The sequence below is a fragment of the Salmo salar genome, chromosome 15 (assembly GCF_965601325.2).
Source record: "Salmo salar chromosome 15, fSalSal1, whole genome shotgun sequence".
Taxonomy (NCBI): domain Eukaryota; kingdom Metazoa; phylum Chordata; class Actinopteri; order Salmoniformes; family Salmonidae; genus Salmo; species Salmo salar.
In genome coordinates, this window is record NC_138305.1 from 57791664 (window position 1) to 57812766 (window position 21103).

The window sequence follows — 21103 nt, forward strand, 5'->3', positions numbered from 1 at the left end:
TGTAGGTAGAGTTAAAGTGACTATGCATAGATAATAACCAGATAGTAGCAGCAGTGTAAAAGAGGGGGTGGGGGGACAATGCAAATAGTCTGGGTAGCCATTTGATTAGCTATTTAGGAGTCTTATGGCTTGGGGGTAGAAGCTGTTAAGAAGCCTTTTGGTCCTAGACTTGGCACCCAGTTACCGCTTGCCGTGTGGTAGCAGAGAGAACAGTCTATGACAAGGGTGGCTGGAGTCTTTCACAATTTTTAGGGCCTTCTGACACCACTTGGTATAGAGGTCCTGGATAGCAGGAAGCTTCGCCCCAGTGATGTACTGGGCCATACGCACTACACTCTGTAGTGCCTTGCAGTCGGAGGCCCGAGCAGTTGCCATACCAGGCAGTGATGCAACCGGTCAAGGATGCTCTCGATGGTGCAGCTGTAGAACTTTTTGAGGATCTGAGGACCCATGCCAAATCTTTTCAGACTCTCTAGCAGTTTCAAACAAAACCTCAGTTTCCACCATCTTCTAACTGAGGCAGCACTGTCTTCTGACGTTACCCCATTAAAGTTGACATTTAAAATGGTTACGGTTAGGGTTACGGTTAAGGTCAGTGTTTAGGGCATGAACGTCCCAGGGATTCCATATAGCACTAACCGTTATGATTCCCATGACTGTCGTAAAGCACCACCCTCTTTCAGCTGCAATGGCATTTGCTGCGACAGTACTTTCCGGCAGCGGTGAAACCGAGGAGAAAGCAACGATAGGCGTCGGAAGTAAAACAGAAATAGTTTCTGAAACCCTCGTATTTGCACAATTACCGCATAAGGGAAGTGAGCTTCGTTTATAAACCCTTTCACCTTGTAGATGAAACTTTATTTAGCGTTTTTTTTAAACGTGTATCGCCCCCTTGATGAAGTGGGATGGCTGCAGTGCCGACTGGGCCTAGCAGCGCATTGCCAGCATCCCCGGCTGAAATTATTCCCTTCCCCGGGGATGGGAGTTTCGAACCTGGGCAAGGGGAGCAGTCCAGTTGCGGTCGGGAGGGCTCTGTAGCCTCTGGGGCTAGACAGGACCAGCAGGTCAGCGAGGACAAACGGTCAAGTAAGAAAAAACAGAAAAACATGCTATCCCATGCTAACCCGGCTGCGCTACACCTCAAAACGCAAGCCCTGCAAGAACAGAAAATGAACGGCTTGGTCAGTCCGTTGGAAAATCGACCCAAAAATCTGAGAACGTCCACGGAGTACTGTGACAACAGCAGTTTTGGAGACGACCCGAGCGACAAAAACAATAGCGACCATTGCTGCCAACATGAGGACCACAGTCCGTGTTCGAAAGGCAGCCACCCTCACTTGAACAACAATAGCATGAACGGTATGCTGACTATCACAAGAACTGAGGCTATCCAAAGCCACCCTGTAACGGGAGACAGCCCCGGTGGTAACGTTAGGAAAGGGGAATGCGACCCCACGGAAGCCCCTCGTCCACCGAGCCAGCAGTCCCCAGACTGCGAAGGCCCCGGTGAGCCCCGGGCTGGAGTAGAGAGTGAACCGAACGCCTCATACCAGCCGCCGGTGTCAGAACTAGCGAGGCTGGATCTGAACTGCTCGCCTTGCCGAGGAGAGGAAGAGAGCCAAGGGATTCATTATGTCCGCTACGAATCCGAGTTACAGATGCCAGGAATCATGAGGTTGATCACCAAGGACTTATCTGAGCCCTATTCCATTTATACCTATAGGTACTTCATCCACAACTGGCCGCAGCTCTGCTTTCTGGTGAGTATGACATAATAATTGATTGGATTTATACAGCACTTTTCTAGCAACTGAGGTACTCAAGCGCTTTAGTAGTAAGGGGGAAACTCACCTCATCCACCACCAATGTGCAGCAACCACCTGGGTGATGCACTGTGACCATTTTTGTGTGCAAACACTCACCATACATCAGCTATCAGGTGGAGAGGTGAGGAATGATATGGCAATTAGGAATAGGGCCAGGTTGGGAATTTAGCCATGACACAGGGTTTAAGAGCCTCTTAAGATAAGTGCCATGGGAATTCTTATTACCACAGAGAGTTAGGTCACCTGTTTAACGTCCCATCAGAAAGGCCGCACCCTACGCAGGGCAATGTCCCCTTCACTGCTCGGTGGGCATTGGGATCTCCTTAGAACAGAGGGAAGAGTGCCCCCTGCTGGCCCTCCAACACCACTTCCAGCAGCATCTTGTCTCCCATCCAGGGACCAACCCTGCTTAGTTTCAGAGGCAAGCCAGCAGTGGTATGCAGGGTGGTATGCTGCTGACAAGACACTATCTATAGCCCTCAAACTCAACTCTGGACCACTGCATTTTTTTTCATTGTTCCCTTCTAATCAGGGACTGATTTAGACCTGCGACACCAGGTGTGTGCAAATCATTATCAGGTTGAACAGAACCAGCAGGCTCCGGGCCTCGTAGGGTAAGAGTTGAATTCCCCTGACCTATAGTAAAACACCTTCATGACTTGACTTAGGTGTGGTTGGGTAACATTAGCTAAATAAACAGGCCAGTCGTGTCCCATAGCACAGTTCTGATGTAGGCCTATTGTTACTGCGTCTGCTTCTGTTGTGTTATTATCCTGTCGGTCAGTAATCTAATCCTGCTCATTCGACATTCCTAAAGTTCCAGGTAAGTTGTAGGCTTCTCTGTAGGTGGATCCAGACCAGTGTCATATAGGCTAACTGAGAAGAGTAGCCCTTCCACCCTCCTCCCTCCTTGTTGTGTTATCTGACAGTGAAACTTGAGTTTGTTTTTAGGTTGAACTAAAAGGGCTGGTGGGTTAGGCCTAGGGTTGGTTCGGGTGTGACTTCTAGTGTAAACGTCCACTATATCTAATAATCTCGAGGTGTGTCCCACAGCTACAGTTGAACATGATGTGGCACTTATGTACACACACACACACACACACACACACACACACACACACACACACACACACACACACACACACACAATCCCATTTGACAGCCTTGGGACTTCTTATAAATAGTGTTGGAGCCTCAGATGCTTTCTGACATGTGGAACACTTGCCTGTCTCTTTCAAGTCATTCACTTTTCTAGTCTTGTTTAATTTGTTTTAATTTGGTGTTTTGAGGTGAACTCTTGGATAATTCAAAACCATTTTAGGTCCATGAATTCAGAAATGTGTTGTTGATCTGTCTCCCTCTCCGTAGAGGAATTAGCCATTGTCATCATTGTAACCATGCTCGTTTATATTCAGCATGATTTCCCAGTCTACTGCCGTCAGTGAACTCTAGGAAGGAGGAAATGCCATGTGCAGTGTAATCAAACCTAGAGGTCAGGGTAGATGTGTTCTGGATGCTCATTGGCTAGAAGCATAGGTTTTGTTGGGTCAAAAGAAAGATTTAAAAACTTTAGAATTAGACACAGCACAAACATGTTTGTTCATTTCCAGGCCATGGTGGAGCAGGAGTGTGTGGGGGGCATTGTGTGCAAGCTGGACATGCACAAGAAGATGTTTCGTCGTGGCTACATCGCCATGCTGGCTGTGGACTCCAAACACCGGAGGAAAAGCATTGGTGAGAACGGGCGCGCTCTTTGTCGTTATCTCACGGCGACCTATCACATCTTATTAACAGTCATTTTCGCAATAATACTTTTTAAAAACATTTTTTTATCTCAAAGTGCTTTATCAATTCCATTTTCTCTCTGCAAACTTGTACATGTGCAATCCCACTGAAGTAATTGTCTGTGTTTTTTCAGGTACTAACCTAGTGAAGAAGGCCATCTATTCCATGGTAGAGGGGGACTGTGATGAGGTAAGAAGATTGGTACTGGCTGTCTGATGATGTCCCAAGGCCCTGTTGTCCATCTGGGTCCTTCACTCAGTTAGTGACCCTGACTGCACTGGTACTGATGGATTAAAGGCACAAATGTGGATTCAAACCACCACAAAGTGGTCACCTGACACTTTTGTTGTGAACAGCTGAGTGATGGGGGACTTTATCTAAGCTTATTAGGCATTTATAAGTTATTCTTCAATAATCGTTGACGATAGCTATGCATTCATTTTAAAGTCCAAAAATGTATGTAGAAATACTAAATTACCCATTTAACCTGATATTGTATATCCAGACCAGAACAGAAAACAAAAAACAGCTCTAGTGAATACAATGGATAGAATAGAAAAATAACTTGTGCACATCTTTCTTATAAAATTCACACAAAATCACTCATCCCATATTTTAATGTTTTAATGTTGTTTCTCTTATGACAAAAACAAACAAAGCAAAATCATCCAAACACTGCTTGTATTGCTTCATATCTGACAAGCTCTATTTCCTTCTCTCTCCTTCTCTCTCCCTCTCTCAGGTGGTTCTGGAGACTGAGATCACTAACAAGTCAGCTCTGAAGCTGTATGAGAACCTGGGTTTTGTCCGAGACAAGCGGCTCTTCAGATATTACCTGAACGGTGTGGACGCGCTGAGGCTCAAACTCTGGCTCCGCTAGAGAGAGGAGGACCAACTCCACAGTCTCAGTCACACACATACACCCTTATGCACATGCACGCATATTCACATACATATGCATACACATAGGCACACGCACACTACCCCATCAGACATACACGCCTCCTTTTTTGATCCTCGACATCTTGGATAATGGCTCTTTTGGTCAAGGCTGCACTGAAAGGACAGACAGAAATCCCACCAAATGTTTTTATGAAGAGACCCCTGTCGCCTTAGCTATAGGACCCTGTGAGAGGGGGGAGGGATGTGTGATGTGGTCTGATGACCTTTAGCCTCTAAACTTTGACCCCCCCCCCCCCCCAACGGAGCAGTGTGTGAGGCATGAGGTCAAGTCAGTACCCACAAACCCCCGGAGGGCAACTCATCACATTGAGTCATCCACCAGAATGCAGGAAAGAATAAGAAGAAGTGGGGGAAAAAAGAATAAACGGAGGGTGAAAATAAGGAAGTGGGGGGGGGGGCAGACTCAAGAAATATTTGTCAAGGTTTTTTTTGCATTTCTTTTTTAATCTCATGAGTCAACAGGGGGTTGGAAAAGCTATAGTGTGTGTGTTTGTTTTGCCTAGTGGATTTGGAAAAGTGAGTGTTCAGGCTATTTCTTGTATGCACGTGTAAGGGATGTGGCTGGTGTGACTGGGTGTGAGTGTTTGTGAAGTTGTGTAGTGCTTGGTGGGAATCCTGAGTTGTGTGTGTGTTTCTCCCCCTGTCTGTCTTTTTGTTGCCCCCTACGGTGTGAGATGATCACGCCGATTGCTTTGCTTGCTGTTCATTTTCACCCCCAGACAAAGAGCTGGAGCCTGTAAAGATATGCATGCATTCATTTTAACACAAGTGGCGGATGAGTGTGTGTTGAATAACACTGAGCATTGCCCAGTTCCAAACAGAACCATAGTCCTAACTCCTAGGCACATGTAGATCTGAAAGGACTGGATAGGTGTAAGCAGTATGGTGCAAATTCTTCCTGGCCTATCAGAGGGCAAGGTGGAGCTATAACCATTTTAGTCATTCCTATCCAATCATTTTAGACATATATGAAGTGCTTAGTGGAGGAGGGGCTGTTTTGAGATTGGGCCTTTTTGCAGATCAAAGCAAATTTTCACCAAATGCACTTCCAGCCACTGGAACACTGCTGAAGAACCTTTAGAAGGAGAGAATTCAGTTTAATTCAAAATAGTTATTGACAAAGGAGTCGTTTTAGGTGTGGGAGAGAAAACTATTCCATTATTGCAGTTTGTTCATTCAGATTCCTCCTAACTTGTAGACTCTGGTTCCATGTACCACTCTGTCTTTCAATCAATCTTCGTCACAGTTGTCTGTCTGAATGAACCCCATCCAGAGCACCAGAGTCCTGTTTCAGCATGGCAAAGAGTCAGGCTGGAGTAGTAATATTAAACATGCTGGACCCCTGTTGGCTTCGCTGTGTGTTTTGAGTATGCTCACCTTTGGTTCACCTCTGGTAAAAGAGGGCAGAAGTATTGTTAGCAGTTTTATAAATCAGCATTTTGCTTTCTGAGTTTGTTTAGATTCCTTACTATACACTCTTACACTCGCTTACTTTCCCTTTGTGTCCGAGCCTTTGTGTGCACTTCCCAGGGACCCTACTCTGATGCAGATCACTCCCCAGTAACATCTTAGATCTCCACTGTCCTCCTGGGAAAGACTAACGCACCAGGCGTTTCCTATCCACTCGAATTATGGCCAAGAAAATATGCATTTGTGGCTGCTTTAAAAAATTGAAAAAAATAAATATATATACATTGTTTTTTCTTCCCAGAGTACATGAACAAAGGTCAGATGCACTTTGTTTGGCTATTGCTGCAGTGAGCATGTGCGTGTGAAAGAGGTACGTGTGTTTTGACAGATTGGTATGGAATCGGTTCTGTTCAGACTCCCACTTCGCCCATTCCCATTTAAGTCCTCCAGATAGCCCTACAGTATAGTGAAGACACGGACCCCGGGACCTAGTACTGAGCAGCAGTAGGAACTGAAGAGCTGAATCATGTCCTAGCAGAGACACTACTGTTCTGTACCGCTGAGCTGTGATGCTGTCACAAAGGCCAAGAGGGAGCAGCTATCTAGTATCTACCCATGATGTGTTCTATGGTATACATTGGCATACACAAGTCATTTTGGGCCAGGTTTACTCAGTGTTTGCATCTGCTATTTTACATCTGGTATAAAAACATGCAAACAGGAACTGTTACCCGAGGTCTTTGTCGAAATAGGCCGGTCTGCTATTCAACTGGCTACGATTGCGGAATGGGAAGTAAGAAAGGATGTAAACCGACGGACTAACCACCCAAACATCATCTTGTGTGTGTTACAAAATACAGATCAGATGACCTTTTTTTTCTCCATTTTTAATTGCAGATTTGTATACGAGTGTTGGTTCTCTATTGATTTGATATTTGAGAGCAACTTATTGTGAATTGTGTTTTTTGAGGGATTGATTGACTGGGTTTTCTGTTTCTTTTTCTCGGCTCATTTATTTTGACCGATCCAGAGGTGTATATTGGACAGCGATGATGTCATTAGAGATCCAGAAGCACAGATGGGAGCTAGGTTAACTGTTCCAGAGCTAAACTGCTTCGAACTGTTCCCATGGCGCTCTGTTCCATTCACTGGGAAGACTTCCATTTGGCTCCCTGTGTAGAATCTTGACTCTTTCTGACATCACTCTGATCCTGTTATATACTAGAGGTGTGAGGCTCGCTCCTGTCCTATTTTCAAATGAAATGGGTCTTTTTAATTTGGTCCGACCCTCGCTCCTCATTCTCATGGAACGGGTCTTTTATTTCCCCCCTACTTTTTAACATTGTTAACCCCTGGCAGTGCCAGTAGGAACCGTGGGCATTGTAGCATTCCATGATAGACCAGACCGCTCCGCTTTGACCAACACCAGAGGTCTGTTCAGGAGGGTGCCCTTTTACAGAAGGCTCATATAAAAATGTTTTGTCTAGATCCAATCTGATTCTCGGTCTTGTAGAATTGGGAATTGTGTCGGCTCTATTCATTACATTTCTAGCTGCAACGTTCTGAATGTTGCACCTCATTGAATAAACTCCAGTTGAAGGGCTTCCTCAGCAGTCTGTCATTGGTCATTTCTATAGTCCTTGATATATCTATTTAATGTACATCTAATGCTCTGGTCTGTTTCGACAAAGGAGTGGTCTAAAGAAGAAACAGACGCTTCCAGACTAGCTGATACCTTCCCATCCCGTATGTCTTCATATGAAATCAATAAATGGTTTTCACTCCAGAGAAATCAAGTTGCCAAACCAGTTTAGGGTCTAAGGATTTCACAAAGGCCCCTTAACTGGTCCTGGAGGACCACCGTCCCACCGGTTGCCTAGCTACCCTTCATCCCAGAGCCCACCCACTCCTCTCCCATCTCATTGGATGAGAGCGAGAGTTGTCAAGCTTTTTATTGGATGTTCCACTCTGTTTATATCTGCAGCAACTGGCCTGTTGATAAGATAGTCCACATAGGACTGGAGTTGAGCTGCTCCTCTTGCTAGAATTTCCCTTTAGGCACACCTATCTAGGATCAGCTTACCCTTTCCAAATCCTAACCTTCACCATTAGGGACGGGGGATGAAAACTGACCATAGCTCAGTGGGCATATATTCTAGGCACCCCACACACTGTGCCCCTGCAGGACCAGCTAAAGGGAGGCTACATTTGTTTTTTGGGGTGACCAGCCCTGGCCCCCTCCGATCTGTAAGATGTGCTAAGGGAAGAGAGAAGTTTTTTGTTGTTGTTGCTGCATTTCAGAGTTCTCTTCCCCTGTCGCCTCTTTTTTGTTTTTTTTCTGAAAGTGTCCGACGATATCTTTTTATTTAATGTGGAAAAAGAAAACAGAAATAAATTATTAGATTTTTTTAATGCTGTAAGGTGGATTGTCATGGTTGACTTTTGGATCTCTGGTGGTTCTCTTTCTTCCATAGAATGCAAACAGAACAATTGAAACATTATAAAATAATGCAATGTTTTATTATGTATCATGTAATTCTTTCATGAGGCATTTTTGTCTTCCAACTGAATTTTCAGCATTAAGTGTTTAGCAATAGAAACAAAATAAGGAACCCTTCCCAAACAGAGATTTATTGGTAAATACTTCACATTTGATATCTATAGAAAGAAAGACAAATGTTGACATAATTTTACAGAACCCATATGATACAGTATTATTGCATATTCACAGGCTTATCTCAAGCAACCTACCAGGAGACGGTCACACGAAATGACACATTTCACAGACTTGAAATGAGTGACTACTATAACAATGCAAGATTACTTAGATACATTGAATTTGATTTTTGAAAACACCTTTGTGATATTTAGTGCTTAAAGGCAGACAGTTTAGATGCATCAACCATAGAACTAAATAAAGATATGATTTTTGGATCCCAATGGCATCAACGCTGTAGCGGAAAGCGTCAGAGGGGCTGCTAGGCTCAGCATCCCCGAGTTTTGGCTTTCACCTGACTTTTTTTCGTCATGATTCTTGTTCTTGAGGCAGCTTTACAGAGTGGTCACTAGCTGGCACAGCCACAAAGTCCTGAAATCAGATTTTTAACCTAACCTTAACCACACTGCTAACCCTAATGCCTAACCTTAAATCTAAAGCTACGTTTTGTTTTCATACATTTTTACAATAGCCAATTTTGACTTTGAAGCTGGTCCATCTAGCGGAAATCGCTCCGTTCTGCCTCAAGGGCAAGATTCATGACAAACGTCAACCTGCTGTCCTTTCAGGTACCAGTGCAAATGAACAACATTCTATTCCTACACTGTTTGGAGAAACAACAGTACAGGACAGAAGCTGAGTGAAAAATGCAAGTGGTCTCCCTTTACAAATCCGTCAGCATGGATGTGGATGTAATGACTCCAAATGACTTGGGCTTTCTGTAGAGTAATGGACTATTAAATGGGAAATGATATAGAGATTATTAATTAAGTATTAGCCTTGTATATACGGTTATGAAAAAGGTTGCTTGCCATGCACTGGAGGAAAAACCTAACGTTGTCAGGAAGAGCAACGAGGAAAAATATCAGTATACTGTACACACACACAGAGCTGGTTCCTGCTGCATGCTTTCAAATAGGATGATGACATGCCTTTGGCCTTCAACACTCGACAAGGTTGAATCAAAGAACTGCTGTCAGTATTTTCAATACATATTTACTTAATGCAACTGGTGCCAAGAGCTTATGTTTTTTTTTCTTCCAGTGTCTATGATGTGCTATGAACAATATAGTATGTGGCAATCTTACTCCAGTAAGTGGATCTCTATAGTCTGAAGTGGCTTCCTTCCTAAAATGACTTCCTAAATGTAGGAAAGGAGATGAGAGGAAGCCACTTTAGACTATTGAAAAGTAACCCGTCTAAGCTTTATAAACTGAGAGCCTATTGTATGCCATGTAGGTGTCCCCTCTAGCGTTTTAATTACAGAGCCAGTCATTGAAAAAAAAAGAAGAGGCATCAGCACACTGACATCCCTTTATGCAGTGTGTTTAAAAGGATCTCAAACTGGTTTGCGCTCAACACACTGTGGATCATACAAGAATGTCAATATCCTGGGGTCTCTTCAAATTTTCTATAATTTTCCCTCTGTGCACCTGTAGCTACGTAGGTGTGCAAACATTCAACCGTGTTTTACATGTCAAAAACCCATCCGTCTGTCGGTTGTACTTCCACTTCCCCCATTGTCTCATAGCCAGGCGGCCCATAGTGATTGGCGATGTGGTAGTCATGGAGATGTGATGCACAGGGCTGTGGGAGGGATCAGAACTCGTCCTCAGAGCTGTCAGCCAATAGCATGGCTTGGTCCTGCCCGTTGCTGCTTGGCTCCCTGGGTTGCTGGAGATGAAACGGACAGATGGCAAAACCCAAAAGTCAGGACATTCATTACATGGAGGTAAAGGTTGTATACAGCTCAATAAGTCCAAAGTATCTTCCTCTCCGTCTCCTTTCCTCATCTGCACTGATGTGATAGAAACTCCAATCAGTGCAGATGAAGGTGAGGAGATGAGTTAAGGAAGCCACTTTAGACTGTTAATGCCAATTTCTACCGTAAGCTGATTTGTGGATCCTTATTTAATAGTGTAGCGCTAGTAAGCGTATTCCTATTAACCTCAGTGTGTCTGACCTTCCTCCTGCGTTGGTGTTTGAAGCTGTTCCTCTTACGGTGGATCATCCTGATGCTGTAGAGGGCCCCAACGATAAGCAGGGCCCCTGCGATGCCAATGCCCACCGGGGCCAACATCCCAGACACATACCCTGCCTGGAGGGAGAGGGGACATGGTTGGGGCATGGGTAAAAGAGGGGCCACACACAGGAGAGACAGACGAGACAACGAGTAGTGTCTTAGAGAAAACTCTTTCAGTAGATGTTTTACATGTTGTTTTTTTGACTAACTAAACTAAATAGCCAAACGGCCTGAAGGACCACACTTTCTATCCTTTATTTTATAATGGAGGATAGTATGGTTCCATCAGGGGAATTTAGCTGAATGCGGTGCAACTCCATAGGAGTCAAGGTCGCTACGTCCACGTCAGAGGAACATAGCAGGGGTGAAATTTACTGTAGGGTGCAACTCCATTCGATATGATGTCTGGCTCTGTTCACGCCAGAGGAATTGAGCAGGAATTAATGAGCACACGGTTATTGCGTTTTGGTTTTCGTGTGTTGCACTTGCACCCAGAGGCATCTATGAATCACGTGATGAGGCATAGTATTGAGGTCAAATGGAAGAACCAAGGACACGGATGGTTCCTGATGTTGTGAAATTCTCTCTGGTGTTTACAGAACAACTAGTGCTCTGAGATTAGGATATCAGGATTCAAGGATGCTGTGAGATTAGGATATCAGAACCTGTTTAGACAAAGCACTTGTAACAGTTGAGCAAAGGATTGCAATATATGGGAAAATGAATGGCTTCATTATTGCTGTTATGAGTGAATGATGCATGGAATGCTAAGGCATAAATGTATGAAGCAGACTATTCTTATTTTCAGTGTACAGTATGTACTATAGTTCTGTGCTGTACTTGTCTATAAATGTTATGTATTATGTCATGTTTTGTGTGGACCCCAGGAAGAGTAGCTGATCCATTAGAATTAGCTAATAGTGATCCTAATTTAAAAAATACCATTAGGGGGCAGTCTTACCTTTTCTCTGATCAGTTCCACCCATCTACGCACTGAAAAAGAGGAAGAGTGGCTTTGAAGCATATTGAATCCACACAAGGGATTTTTACCCACCATTTCAATTATACTTACACAATGGATTTTTACCCACTATTTCAATTACACTTCTCTCCTAATTGAAAATATTTACCTCATATTTGATCGACCACAAAGAGCCAAAGTCAGTTTTACATGTGCATGAACGCATGTGTGTGTGTGTTTTTTGAGTATCCTCTCACTCAGGCCCTGATTGCGCTGCACCCAGACAGGGGGTGGGGGGATGAGGCTGTAGGGAGGTCGGGTGGGGGCTGGGATGGGGGTCTCATTCAGGTCCTCTTCGCTGTCCTCTTCCTCTGACTCCTCCGTGTTCTCATCCTCCTCATCCTCCTCTGGCTCCTCTACAGGAAGGAAGGAAAACAACTAATGCAACTTCCTGTAAATTTGAACTTTCATCCTTACACTGTGAAAACAATGTGTACATTTGTGTATTATGTGTGTGTATTACTGTGACACCTACCTTCAGACTCCAGTTCCTCCAGACCTGATTTGGCTGCAGGCAGTTTGGTTGTCTTGGTGACCATTGTCATGGTGATCTGCTGGGAGGTGGTGCTTATAGGATTGGGTTCGGATGTTGGCGCGGTTTCCTTTGGGTTCTGTATGGTCTCACCGCCATCTAAATATAACCATCACAGTGGGATCATTATAGTAGATATAGTGAAGTCTAACATCAACAACTATCCCTTTTGTAAAAAAAAAAAAGAAGAGACGTGATAATGTCTCAATGTAATGAAGTTGTGAAATTATTTGTATATTCTAATACAATCTATTTTTGGGCTTAATTGTGGTCAATTTGCTGTGTAAAATTATTATTATTTTCTGGCCATTCACTGTAACAAAAATCGTCCCGCGGCTGAATCTAGTTGCCTACCCCTGCTTTAGACACTATTCTAGAAACTTCTAGATCTGAACAGATCGGATGACTGTAAGCAATATGGTGGAAAGATAAAGCGGACGAATGGAAGAGTGTGGAAGAATGAACTCTCACCTGTGTCAGACTGGTGTACTAGCTGTTCTGCCTCTGAAGGGGGCTGGTCTATGGGTGAACCAGAGGGGCTGATGGGCTCAGAGATTTCAGCCCCGGATGTCTGCCATGGCGACGTCCAATCTGGTAGCACTGGGGACGGGACACGGGATGGCCCTGTGTCATCTGTATCCACAGTGACCACCTGGTCAAGATCCGCCTCTGACAGCAGCATCCCCGTGGTAACCATGGTGACAGACGGCTGTGAGTTGTCAGGCGAGAGAGTGGCCGCTGCTATCCCCGCCCCTTCGGGTGTGACATCAAAGGGCTCAAAGATGAGAGGGAGGTCCTCCGAGGACATCGTGCCCTCTGTGGCCGCGTCCTGCAAGGGAGGGGCACTGGCATCCATGGCTGTTTGTAAAATACACACACACATACACCAAAATATGTTGGGTCAGGACTCACTGATTGTCCATAGGCAATTCCTACTGGTTTAGTGACTACAAGAGATCAGCTTGTGGCTAGAAACATTGTGGAATGTGTACTGGTGACAGTAGATCAGTTTTAGGCCCACAACTCTGATTCCAGTTCTCAACTACATTCTAACTGCTCTGACAAATAAAATAAAAATACATAAATCACATATCATAACCATGGGTTACCATATGGTGTTCAAGTATTCATGATCAGTGCAGCTTTCTGGGACAGGTTATTCTTATACAGTAACTTTTGATTTACTCACCTACTTTTCTATAGAGCTGATGAAGGTTCAATCGAAATGTTTCTTTCTGCATCTCTTTCCGGCATGTACAGTGCATTCGGAATGTATTCAGACCCCTTGACTTTATCTACATTTTGTTACGTTACAGCCTTGTTCTAAAATGGATTTAAAAAGAAAATCTACACACAATACCCCATAATGACAAACGAAAGCTGCTTAAACTAAAAACTGATATCACATTTACATAAGTATTCAGATCCTATACTCAGTACTTTGTTGAGGCACCTTTGGCAGAGATTACAGCCTTGAGTCTTCTTGGGTATGACGCTACAAGCTTGACACACCTGTATTTGGGGAGTTTCTCCCATTCTTCTCTGTAGATCCTCTCAAGCTCTGTCAGGTTGGATGGGGAGCGTCGCTGCACAGCTATTTTCAGGTCTCTCCAGAGATGTTAGATCGGGTTCAAGTCCGAGCTCTGGCTGGGCCACTCAGGACTTCTCCCGAAGCCACTCCTGCGTTGTCTTGGCTGTTTGCTTAGGGTCGTTGTCCTGTTGGAAGATGAACCTTCGTCCAAGTCTGAGGTCCTGTGCGCTCTGGAGCAGGTTTTCATCAAGGATCTCTTTGTACCTTGCTCTGTTTATCTTTCCCTCGATCCTGACTAGTCTCCCAGTCCCTGCCGCTGAAAAACATCCCCATATCATGATTCTGCCACCACAATGCTTCACCATAAGGATGGTGCCAGGTTTCCTCCAGATGTGACGCTTAGCATTCAGGCCAAAGTGTTCAATCTTGGTTTCATCAGACCAGAGAATCTTGTTTCTCATGGTCTGAGAGTCCTTTAGGTGCCTTTTGGCAAACTCCACACGTGCTGTCATGTGCCTTTACTAAGGAGTGTCTTCCGTCTGGCCACATCTACCATAAAGGCCTGATTGGTGGCGTGCTGCAGAGATGGTTGTCCTTCTGGAACTTCTCCCATCTCCATAGAGGAATTCTGGAGCTCTGTCAGAGTGACCATCGGGTTCTTGGTCACCTCCCTGACATAGGCTCTTCTCCTTGGCCGGGCAGCCAGCTCTAGGAAGAGTCTTGGTGGTTCTAAACTTCTTCCATTTTAGAATGATGGAGGCCACTGTGTTCTTGGGGACCTTCAATACTGCAGAAATGTTTTGGTACTCTTACCCAGATCTGTGCCTTGACACAATCCTGTCTCGGAGCTCTATGGACAATTCCTTCGACCTCATGTCTTGGTTTTTGCATTGACATGCACTGTCAACTGTGGGACCTTATATAGACAGGTGTGTGCCTTTCCAAATCATGTCTAATCAATTGAATTGACCACAGGTGGACTCCCATCAAGTTGTAGAAACATCTCAAGGATGATCAATGGAAACAGGATGCACCTGAGCTCAATTTCGAGTCTTATAGCGAAGGGTCTGAATACTTATGAAAATAAGATACATTTCTAAAAACCTGTTTTCGCTTTGTCATTATTGTGTACCGATTTTTTTTATTTAATCCATTCTAGAATAAGGCTGTAACGTAACAAAATGTGGAAAAGGGGAGGGGTCTGAAATCTTTCTGAATGCACTGTACATATTGGCTCAGACTGACTCCTCTAATCCACTAGTCTACTGCATCACACAGTAATAACCTGCCTGGCTGACCCTGCCTAGGTATTTACTGTTCCGCTCAGAGGGGGGGGAGAGAGAGAGAGAGAGGGGGGGGGGGGGGGGGGGGAGGGAGAGAGAGAGAGAGAGAGAGAGAGAGAGAGAGAGCAGAGGGTGAGGGAGGAGCACAGAGAGGGAAGGAAGAAATCTGGATGTTGTGTGAGGAAGAGAGAGAGAGAGAGAGAGCGAGAGAGAGAGAGAGAGAGAGAGAGAGATGGAGGCTGAGTGAATCCCCCAGAGGCTTGTATTACAGTCCCTGTCACTGCTGTCTGCTGGCAGTCATGTGGGTTTATTTCCACAGTCAGAAATAGAAAATAATTAGACTGCTTCCCTGGGTCCCTGCCTGCTATGGTTCAAAGTGAAGCGTGGAAAACCAAGGGGACGCCTCTCCCGTGTCACCCCGATCATCAAAGGAGATCTCTGCTGCTAGACGTGTCACTTTCATTTCCCCTTCTATTTTGAATGAAACCTCATGAAACCCGGCGAAACGCAAAGAGGCAGAAAACTACGGTTTCCTGCCACTGAACCCATGTCATGGAATTCTATGGTGTGACACAATAACAGCCAGAGCAGCACCTTACCTTGTTGTGAGGCAGAGCAAGTCTGTTTGTGTGGGAATGTGCAAAAACTCAACAGAGAATGTCAAGGGAAACTGTAGAGTAGATTAACTCCAGGTGGCCCCCAGTGGCTCTTTAAAATATCCAGTATGTACTAAGTGGAACATAGCATACTGCGTACTCACCCTCATTTCGCTGCAGTGGTTCAGTCCAGAGGCTGTCAGGGTCATCCTGTCTGGAGGATCCTGTCAGGGCCGGTCCAAGGTCGGCCAGGGAGGGGTTTGAGAGAGCAGGCTCTGTCTCTCCACCTTGGTGCCGCGGAGTGGCAGGGCCGGTGGTCTCTAGACCACTAGGGGGCAGCAATGAAGCTTCTCCTCTGGATCCCCATACTGACAGAGGGATGGAGGTCAAAGGTGAGTGTTTAAGGATGCTTTGGGGAGATAAGGAGCTTGATCTGGTCGTCTCTGTCTCCTGGCCCAGAAGAGGAGCTCCGATGTCGGTCAAGCTCTGTCTGAGTTCCCCCTCCTCTCCTCCATGGAGGTCTGGCCTCTCTTCTAGGATGAGGTCTCTCCTCTCCCCAGCTGGGTGCGTCCCTGACTGGCTGTCTGGCTCTGGGTCTCTGGCTGCTGTGGAGGCATCATGTAAAGCAGCTCTAGATGTATTCATGGCCACTGTCATCTGGTGCTTCTCTCCTATGGAAGCTAACATTGCCCCAGTGGTGGTAATAGGTACATTCTCCATGGTTTTCTCTTCGGGCCCTACTCTCATCTCTTTGTCTGTGTAGAGTTCTGGAGCTTCTGCAGGCTGTCTGTGAGTCTCCCCCTCATACAAGCTCTCAGAGGCAGCCCCCGTCTTTGCCTCCCTCCCCTGGCTCTCAGCCCCAGCCACTCCTCGTCCATGACTGTCCCTGTTTCCTACCTGCGTCACTGGCTCTATCCCCCCTGGTTCGCTTCCGTCCACATCTGGGCCAGTGCCTCTCCCTACTCCTACATTCTCTGATAGTTCAGTCCAGCTGCCAGTCATGTGTTCTGCCATCCCATAGGACAGTCTGCCAGGATCAGAGGGCCCAGATTGGACACTTGTTGATATGACACTGGCAGGTGTTGCTGGTGTTAAACAGGGCTCTCCCTCCATTGGCTCTCCAGCTTGTCCATCACAGCCACTGTCCTGTGTGGAGGGTGCGTAGTCGTGGAGGGGTGGGACTGGGGTGCTGTAGACGCAGAGAAAAACCCCTGCCAGAAGGAGGTGATGGAGGGTCACAGAGAAGAGCATCTCTCCAATCTCTCACCACAAAGTAAACATGGAGAAGGAGAGAGGGGTCGCAGTGGCTAGAAGGGAGGGGTCAGGCGACAGGGGCAGGTCACACCCAAATGGTCTGGAGATTCAGCTTAGGAAAGAGAAGGGGTTAAAAACAAAGAGATATATTCAGCTCCTGATAAATGCAATGACTTAGGACTGCTGTGAATATGTGGCACAGTGGCGCAGCGCTATAAGGCACTGCATCTCACTGCTAGAGACGTCGCTACAGACCCTGGTTCGATTCCAGGCTGTATCACAACTGACCGTGATTGGGAGTCCCATAGGGTGGCACACAAGTGGCTCAACATCGCCCGGGGTAGGCCATCATTGTAAATAAGAATTTGTTCTTAACTTACTTGCCTAGTTAAGTAAAGGTTATATTAAACTGGAGCATGTAGATATTGAAGCCAGGTGAATAAAAGAAGGTGTTCGAATTATGACTGAGAGGCACACTGCCCTTATAGGAATAGAGAATTTGTTTGAGAATTTCACCACTCATTTATTGCTGAAGCCTAACCTAAGGTAATTGAGGCTGAGAATTATATGAGCTTTTCTGTCAGCCTTTCCTTTGATGCTGCAGACTGGCAGTTTCTTAAACAGCTTTGTGGAACATTTGGACTATCTCTCTACCCCTTGCTGTTTTCTATCCCTCTCTCTGGCTATTGTGCTTCTAGTCCATTCCTTTCCACACACACGCACACGCACATGCGTGCACACACACACACACACACACACACACCACCCCACACCACACACACACACACACACACACACACACACACACACACACACACACACACACACACACACACACACACACACACACACACACACACACACACACACACACACACACACACACACACACACACACACACACATTCAGTACAGCCTGACACAGCAAACCCCTGCACTTTTAAAATAACTATTATTAGCAGGTTTTCTCTCCAGAACTACTCAGTCTTTTTCAGTTGGACTCTGTCGAATTCGGCAGGTTAATATGTTTAGATAGATAGGCCTAACCCTCACATAACAGTTTCAGTGAGTGCATTTTCATATCAAATGCACCATACAAATAGATACTGTTTGTTTATCGCTTTGGTGCTATTTTCACAAGTATGTGGTGAATTTTCAATACTCTTAGTACAAAACTCCAAAGTAGTAACACTCAAAACTGTTTATTGTGCATTCATTTTGTTAGGAGACATCATTCACCACATAACCATTGATCCAAAATATATGTTTACTTTGAAATACCATGATCACCAAAACACAACATAATGATATCTTCAGTTGCTTTAACAACCAGATAATCCAATAGCAAACAATGCAAGATATATTTTTCAAATGTAATATGCTACAATACTGTAGAGTCAGATTAAGTAATAGTAAAATGTATTTTTGTCATTTCACATCGGTTACACTCACCCCCCTTTTGACCTCCTCCTTTTCCGCAGCAACCAGTGATCCGGGTCACGGCACCAATGTAACAGTATAGCTTCCGTCCCTCTCCTCACCCCTACCTGGGCTCGAACCAGGGACCCTCTGCACACACATCTACAACTGCCTCCCACGAAGCATCGTTACCCATTGCTCCACAAAAGCAGCAACCAGTGATCCGGGTCACGGCACCAATGTAACAGTATAGCTTCCGTCCCTCTCCTCGCCCCTACCTGGGCTCGAACCAGGGACCCTCTGCACACATCGACAACTGCCTTGTAGAGCAAGGGGAACAACTACTTCAAGGTCTCAGAGCAAGTGACGTCACCGATTGAAACGCTATTAGCACGCACCACGCACCACGCTAACTAGCTAGCCATTTCACATCGGTTACACTGACATAGATCTGGATTGATGTCATTTCATGCCTCATCCATGACCTGAAATAGGGTGGTAAACTCATGGGGATGGCAATCATTCATCTTCCACCTGTATTGTAATCATGCATTGTATTTTACCGTATTGTATTGCACTTACAGTGTCTTCAGAAAGAAAATCCCAGCAGCGTTGCAGTTCTTGACACAAACAGGTGCGCCTGGCAACTACTACCATACCCCGTTCAAAGGCACTTAAATCTTTTGTCTTGCCCATTCACCCTCTGAATGGCACACGTACACAATCCATGTCTCAAATTGTCTCAAGGCTTAAAAATCCTTCTTTAACCTGTCTCCTCCCCTTCATCTACACTGATTGAAGTGGATTTAACAAGTGACATTAATAAGGGTACATAGCTCTCACCTGGATTCACCTGGTCAGTCTATGTCATGGAAATAGCAGGTGTTCCTAATGTACATTTTCATTGTGTAGTTCTCAAAATCTGTTGCAGACAAACCAGTTCAAAATCTATAGGTTTACCAAATGGTTACGGGATCATCAATTAAGTGCAGTCAGGTTAAGTAATAGTAAAATGTATTTTAACAAATGAGAAGACAATCATATGAAAAGTAATGTGAGTATTGCATTGTGAAAGGCAACTACTTTATATCACCATGTATTACAATGTTTAACATGTATTTATAGATGAAAAACCGAACAAAATGTGCTTAGAGTTTTAAACAACTATCTTTTTGATGACCTGTTTTGAGTGTGCAAAGCTGTCATCAAGGCAAAAGGTGGCTACTTTGAAAAATATAAAATACTACATTTTGGTTACTACATGATTCCATATGTGTTATTTCCTAGTTTTGATGTCTTCACTATTATTCTACAATGTAGAAAATAGTACAAATAAAGAAAAACCCTTGAATGAGTAGGGGTGTCCATACTTTTGACTGGTAGCATACTTGTGAAAATTGCACCAAAGCCATTGGGGAAAAAACTGTAATACGATTATAATAACAGAAAGAACACGTTCAAATGTGAAGTAATGAAGAGAATAGGACACCACAGTAAAACGTTTAAATGGTACCACACTTCGACGATCTACAAGGGACATTTTTCTAGATTTGAGTTCCCATTGGGTTGCCTGGGAGACACCCTGCTTGCCTCAGCCTCCCTGTATTGCTGCGTGTGTCAGACAGGTATCTCACAGACATCAACATCAAATCCTGACACACACACACACACACACACACACACCTAACTCTTACCAAACACCACCGAGCCCTGCTGTGTTGCTCACAAAGATGTCCATCGCTAATCAATGTTAATTAATGCACTCAACAAGAGTCAAGAGAGCAGCCTGCTGCTTGACACCCAGAATACATGTTATGAGCCAATTCTGAGGATTTGAATAGACCTCCGGTAAACAAACATCATCATACAGATGCACGCCACTGCGGCGCAGGCACAATCCGCTTTAGCGTACACATCCCATGCCGAGATCTTAGTAGTCTTCTAGTGCATTCAAATCCGCGTATTCATATGTACGTTTGTGACTATGCAACATAGGCTAGAGTGCTTCTCATCATATCAACGGTTCAATACTGCAGATCATTTTTATATTAAAAATAGATATATACATTAAAATATGTTAGGTAAAATGAAAAGTCTAAGGGCAGATTAAGATGCACGTAGTATAATGCATGGTCCTTACCTGCCAGAGTCGTAGACGGGAATGATGTTTACCTCATTGCAAAGGGCGGTATGTTTTTTCCACCACCCCAAGCTTTCCTTTAAACAATGGGTTGTATATTACAACAGCTTCAATATCATATCAATAAACTGCCAATATCGATCCGGAAGCAAGCTGAAGGAATAGCCTAGTCTTTATTATTGTACTGATCAGCATCAACCAATGTATGCTTCGGAGTGCGTGTGCATGCGCGCGACTGTGGTGCTGAACTGGCAGTGTCTCAATCATGATCTGTGATTGAGCGTGTGGAGAGATATGATGTATGAAGAACGTTCAGTAATATGTCACGTTTAGTGCGTTGAAGAACAGGCAATTGTTTGACTGGTGGATATATATTTTTTTTTTTTCAAATTCTATTTGTAGAACCTCAAGTGTAGTTTTTGTTCGAGGTGGTGCTAAATGGACAGCTCCTTGGATCCTGTGTTGTGCGTCTCTTAGATCGTTACAATTAATACGCTCCTTGAAGATACATGTGACATCTAAACAGTAGCCAAATGTAAGGAAATTGCCTAATTAAAGTGTATCTGTAAAAAAAATAAAAAAAAATGGTGTCAGACCAACTATC

At 44.7% G+C, this 21103-nt stretch overlaps 2 protein-coding genes across 3 annotated transcripts; one reads left to right on the forward strand and one right to left on the reverse strand.

Annotated features, from left to right (window-relative positions):
• Positions 1-690: 690 nt before the first annotated feature.
• On the forward strand, positions 691-8505 carry LOC106571576 (uncharacterized). Its single transcript, XM_014144802.3, has 4 exons — positions 691-1760; positions 3437-3560; positions 3745-3800; positions 4354-8505. The coding sequence occupies exons 1-4, from the start codon at positions 906-908 to the stop codon at positions 4489-4491; spliced, it is 1173 nt and encodes a 390-aa protein (XP_014000277.1). The 5' UTR covers positions 691-905; the 3' UTR covers positions 4492-8505.
• Positions 8506-9368: 863 nt separating this feature from the next.
• On the reverse strand, positions 9369-20746 carry LOC106571575 (uncharacterized). Of its 2 annotated transcripts, none has more exons than XM_014144801.3 (8): positions 20500-20746; positions 15851-17052; positions 12748-13134; positions 12220-12375; positions 11942-12100; positions 11685-11716; positions 10664-10798; positions 9369-10374 (listed from the first exon to the last, which is right to left on the reverse strand). In XM_014144801.3, exons 2-8 carry the CDS (start codon positions 16935-16937, stop codon positions 10300-10302), a joined length of 2031 nt encoding a protein of 676 aa, XP_014000276.1. In that variant the 5' UTR covers positions 16938-17052; positions 20500-20746; the 3' UTR covers positions 9369-10299. The 2 variants fall into 2 exon arrangements, with proteins under 2 accessions (XP_014000276.1, XP_014000275.1); XM_014144800.3 differs by having other exon boundaries at positions 10649-10798.
• Between the last annotated feature and the right edge of the window lie 357 nt (positions 20747-21103).